We start from the raw sequence: 4,324 nt of genomic DNA, 5'->3' as shown, positions 1-4,324 counted from the left end.
GAGCAGGCATGCCATTTGTTAACTGATTACTCATTTTCTCACCTCTCAGCATCCCCTACTATTTACACAGGGAATATTAGTGGTGGCGGATGGTGAACTTTGAAACTTAGTTTTTTTTATGTCAGAGAATATCCAGAGGGTTTGTAGTTGTACCAGGAATCAGCATCCCCCCAATGTGGCGAGGAAGACGCGTGGGTCTTTACTTTTTCTGGGGAAAGTCACAGCACCGGTGTTTGATGGTGTGAATGCAGCAGTGTTAGGAGATGTCTGAGGTGTGTGGCTTACTTGTGGACACAGAGCAGCTACAGGCAGGGTGGTGCTGGTCATTCACGGCCCCATTTGCCCTCAGGCCTGCTTCCTACATCCTCAGCTCTGCTTCATGGCCCAGGGGCCCTCTGCTCCCAGCCAGCTTTGGTTAGGATGAGCATGCGGTGGCAGCAGCAACGGCTGGCCGGGAGGACCAGCCCATTCTCTCTGCCCTGGTCCTGATGGAGTCTCCGGCACAGCAGGTACGGCCATGTCAACTCTTGCGTGAACACCGGGACTGGGTTCAATTTTCCTGAGGGCCCCACCTTCATTACCACGAGTTACCCTGCTGTGCACCTGCCCATGTGCACATGCCAGGCACGGCCACCCTGCCCACAGCCTGCGCCCAGAGCCAGCCGCTCCTCCTCTTTGGTCTCACACCAGCCGGGTCTTAGCAGGAGCTGCACCGTCCAGCGCGGCCGTGGATGTGCAGCTCTAGTCTTTGTTTTAACCCTTGCTGTACTTGAAAGCTTGGACACACTTATTCAATTTCAAAGGCAGTGCTCATTTATGTAAAAAATGGCAAATGCGTACAAGCAGGAAGAAATAAGGAAAAACTGCTGTTACTCGAAATGATGTCATTTTGGTGCATATTTGCTCTCACTGAATGTCAGACTGCACAGCTCACTGGTAGCCCATGTCCGAGACTTACCTTCCTGAACAATATGACGATTCACTTTCCAGCCTCTCAGCACCCCCGTCGTTTTACACAGGGAAATGCCTGGTGGTGGGTGGTGAACTTTGAAACTTAAGTTTTTCAAAGTATGAAGGAGGAGAAAGGACTGTAGATTGGCCGCTGGCAGCCTTTTCTTAAGGTTTCTTCCATCCTTGACGCTGGTGGAGACACAATCTTGATTCTTCACATGCGGTTTTGGGGAGTGTAATGGGTGAGACCCATCTTTTACTTCTAGTTCCAAACCTTTTACTGATTCAACTGGACTGAATGCCAGATCCATTGTCCTCTCTGCTTGACAAAACATGCTTAAGTGCATGTGCTTAAAACTGAGAAGTGAAAGAAGGCACGCAAACAGCCATCCATGTTTGAACTCCGTAATGTCGGCTACTGTCTGCAAAATACCAAAGCACTCCAGAGCATCCCTTTGCCCCAAAGACGGCTTTTTTAAATACAGGATTTCAATTCTTGTGTTTTCTAAACATGCTCGAACCACACTAAGAAAATCTCGTCTGGATGGGTTCTCCTGTCACAATGCCTGCTGTTGCCCTTCTAATTAAAAACCCACACAAAACATCACTCCCAGGTATAGAAGACAGTATGTTTTATTTATTCCACTGAAAATCCCAAGTTCCTTCACGGCGACCCTCCCTCTGCCCTCACGCCCCCGCAGGCCTGGGCCATGCTGCACCTGCCACGGCCTGGCTCCCAGGCCACCAGGAGGCCCGCCACGTCCCTTCACACACACGAGGAATCTGACTCAACGCTATGTACATTCACAGTTCTGAATACCCACCAACTCTAAGTCACCACACAAGAGAAGAGAGAATCGGGAGGAACAAACATCCATTTAAAGTCTGGCTATCAGAGATTTTTTCTGAAAATGCACGGTGGCATTTCATTCAAAAAACCCTTCATCTGCAGACCTGCAGGGAAGGGGGTGGCCTGGGTCCCTTCCCTCAGAATATCTTAGTTTGTTCGCCTCCGTCATTGGCCATGTGCAGGCTCTTCTCCTTTAAAAATGAATCTTCGCATTCTCCAGTTCTAAAATCAATGACTGGTAGCTACCAAGGCTACCCTAGAATTTCTTCCGTGTCCAACAGGCCCAGAGCCCTGAAATCAACTTCGGTTTCCTCCGTCCCCGTCTGGCCTGGCTGGCAGTGTCCACGCTAGCAAGTCAAGGAGATTGAAAAGGAGCTGAAGGTTGTTTGTTTTCAAGCATCTGTCAGTGGAGAAACGCGTACTGCGAATCTCTCTGAGGAAGTTAGTAAACATTGCTTTCCTGTACTTACTGGTCACTTTCTATAGAGATGCCCCAAATATTAAAATCAATTCATTTCAGAAATCAAAAAAATTTTCCAAACAAACCTGGAGCCTTTGCTTTAGGAAGCCAACTGCAGTCTGTGACGATTATTGTGCTTGAAGAATGGGTTCTAATCACGTCATAGAAAATGATGAAGCAGAGTGACATCACAAGGACTTCAGGTGACACCCCAATACCCCAGTGCCTGGAAGCCCCTTCACCTTTGACTCTGAGAGGGGGCAGGACCCATGCGCTCAGCAGGATGTGCCCGCGACCCCGGTGCTGGGAGGCAGCGCTGCAGGGAGGTGCGCTGTCTGCGCGGCTGTCACCAGACATCCCCGTCACCCTCCGCACCGCGCTGCCCAGCATCTCCTTCCACAGGCAAGAGGCTGCGGCTTCTCTCTGCAGGGCAGGAAGGTCAGCCATGCCGGGGTGGCTGTGTCACACCGGTCACCATGGAAACGGGAGCTGAGAGGAAGATGCAGCAGCTTCCAGCAGGGACCCGGCCCCCAAGCCAGGGAGGAGTGGCAGGGCGGAGGCCGCCTTTAGTTCCCAGCTCGGCCCAGCTCATCTGAACAATATCCAACCTTGGATTGGAATGTAGGCTACAGTGAAGTGGATGACGTCATGACGAAACAGAAACAGCAAACTGGCAACGTTTATAAAAAAGAGGGGACTGGAAAAGGATTAAGAAAAGCAGGAAAAGTGTTTTGGGGCTGGGTCCTTGAGCTCACACCTCCCCGAGGGGACCCAGCAGGAGAGGGATTACCTGCTGGAGAGAGACCTGATGGAAATTTAAGTCAAAGCCCAAACAGCCTCAGATTCTATTAAAAAAAAGGCCTATAAATAAATATCCCTTGACCCTAAAAGGAAAAATGAAGTAGAAAACAATTTCCATTTTTAAAAAAATGCTGCATGTTTCCTGAAGTACCTAAATGGAGTTTATAAAATACTCATGAGCTCCCGCACGCGGTAGAAACACTGAGAAACTGGGCGGCGGCCCTGCCAGGCTGCAGATCCGGAGGCTTCGTGCCAGAGCGACAGGCAGGCGCGCTCCGTGTGGCAGGTGGGTGCTGAGTGTGCACGAAGGCCCGCCCGGTGCACAGTGCCGCTGGAAGAGGCTGTGACAGAGACTGCAAACCAGGACCCCGTGGGAGAGCACCGGGCGACACGGTGCCCCCAGCCGGGCAGGGAACCTGACCCCAGAGTCCAGGCCAGGCGGGGGTCCGCGTGCGTGCCCTCCGATTCTCGCACAGTAAGCGCCGGTTCTGCAACAGACTCTTCACCAAGGAACAGAATAAGAACAGCCCCCGCGGTCCCTGGAACTCGGGCCGAAGGCAGTGCCAGGACAGCGGGAGTGGGGAGCGGGGCCCCGAGGTCACTCTCAGAGGCTCGTGGCGGTGACGGCCACGCGGGAAGGGCCGAGTCTCACGCAGCCCTCAGTCCTAATCCAGCTTCTTCCGAGCGGGCTTCCTCCCAGCGTCCGAGTTTTCGGGGCTGAAATCGGCACAGAAACCGTTTGGGATCGGCGCAGGTGGGGTCTTCGCACAGCTTTCAAAATGCGTCTGTTCCGGGTACAGGTACTCCTCTGCGAAGTCCGGGTACAGCTCTGCAAACCTGTGGAAGTCGGCTGGAGAGACGAGGGGGCCTGTGGTTACGAGGGGAGGGGCAGACTTCTAGGACTGGGGGGCTGTTTTACCAGGGCCCTGGTGAGTGTCCACCTCACGTCCTTGGGGGAGGGTTAGAATCATCTGTGAAATGGATGCTTTCAGGGTGGAGAGGGGTTGCCGTGCACTGTGGTCACCCTGACAACAGGTGCAGGCTGTGTGTCCCCTACCTACTCCTGACAACGGGGGGCCGTGTCCCCTACCTACTCCTGACAACGGGGAGCCGTGTGTCCCCTACCTACTCCTGACGACGGGGGGCCGTGTGTCCCCTACCTACTCCTGACGACGGGGGGCCATGTGTCCCCTACCTACTCCTGACGACGGGGGCCGTGTGTCCCCTACCTACTCCTGACAACGGGGGGCCGTGTGTCCCCT

The 4,324-nt window shown here is 53.4% G+C and overlaps 1 protein-coding gene across 1 annotated transcript in view; it reads right to left on the bottom strand.

The window, feature by feature from the left end:
• Positions 1-769: 769 nt before the first annotated feature.
• LPCAT1 (lysophosphatidylcholine acyltransferase 1) overlaps positions 770-4,324 on the bottom strand; it is a 66,347-nt gene continuing 62,792 nt past the window's right edge. The window contains exon 14 of the mRNA XM_032279149.1: positions 770-3,912. Coding sequence (XP_032135040.1) covers positions 3,728-3,912 — 185 coding nt within the window. The 3' untranslated portion in view covers positions 770-3,727. The remainder of the gene's footprint in view (positions 3,913-4,324) is intronic.

This window comes from Sapajus apella, unplaced genomic scaffold (assembly GCF_009761245.1).
Source record: "Sapajus apella isolate SASKATOON/1434 unplaced genomic scaffold, GSC_monkey_1.0 scaffold11, whole genome shotgun sequence".
In the NCBI taxonomy this organism is placed as follows: Eukaryota; Metazoa; Chordata; class Mammalia; order Primates; family Cebidae; genus Sapajus; species Sapajus apella.
Note: the sequence above shows the minus strand (reverse complement) of the source record. Positions and strands in the feature narration are given on the sequence as shown.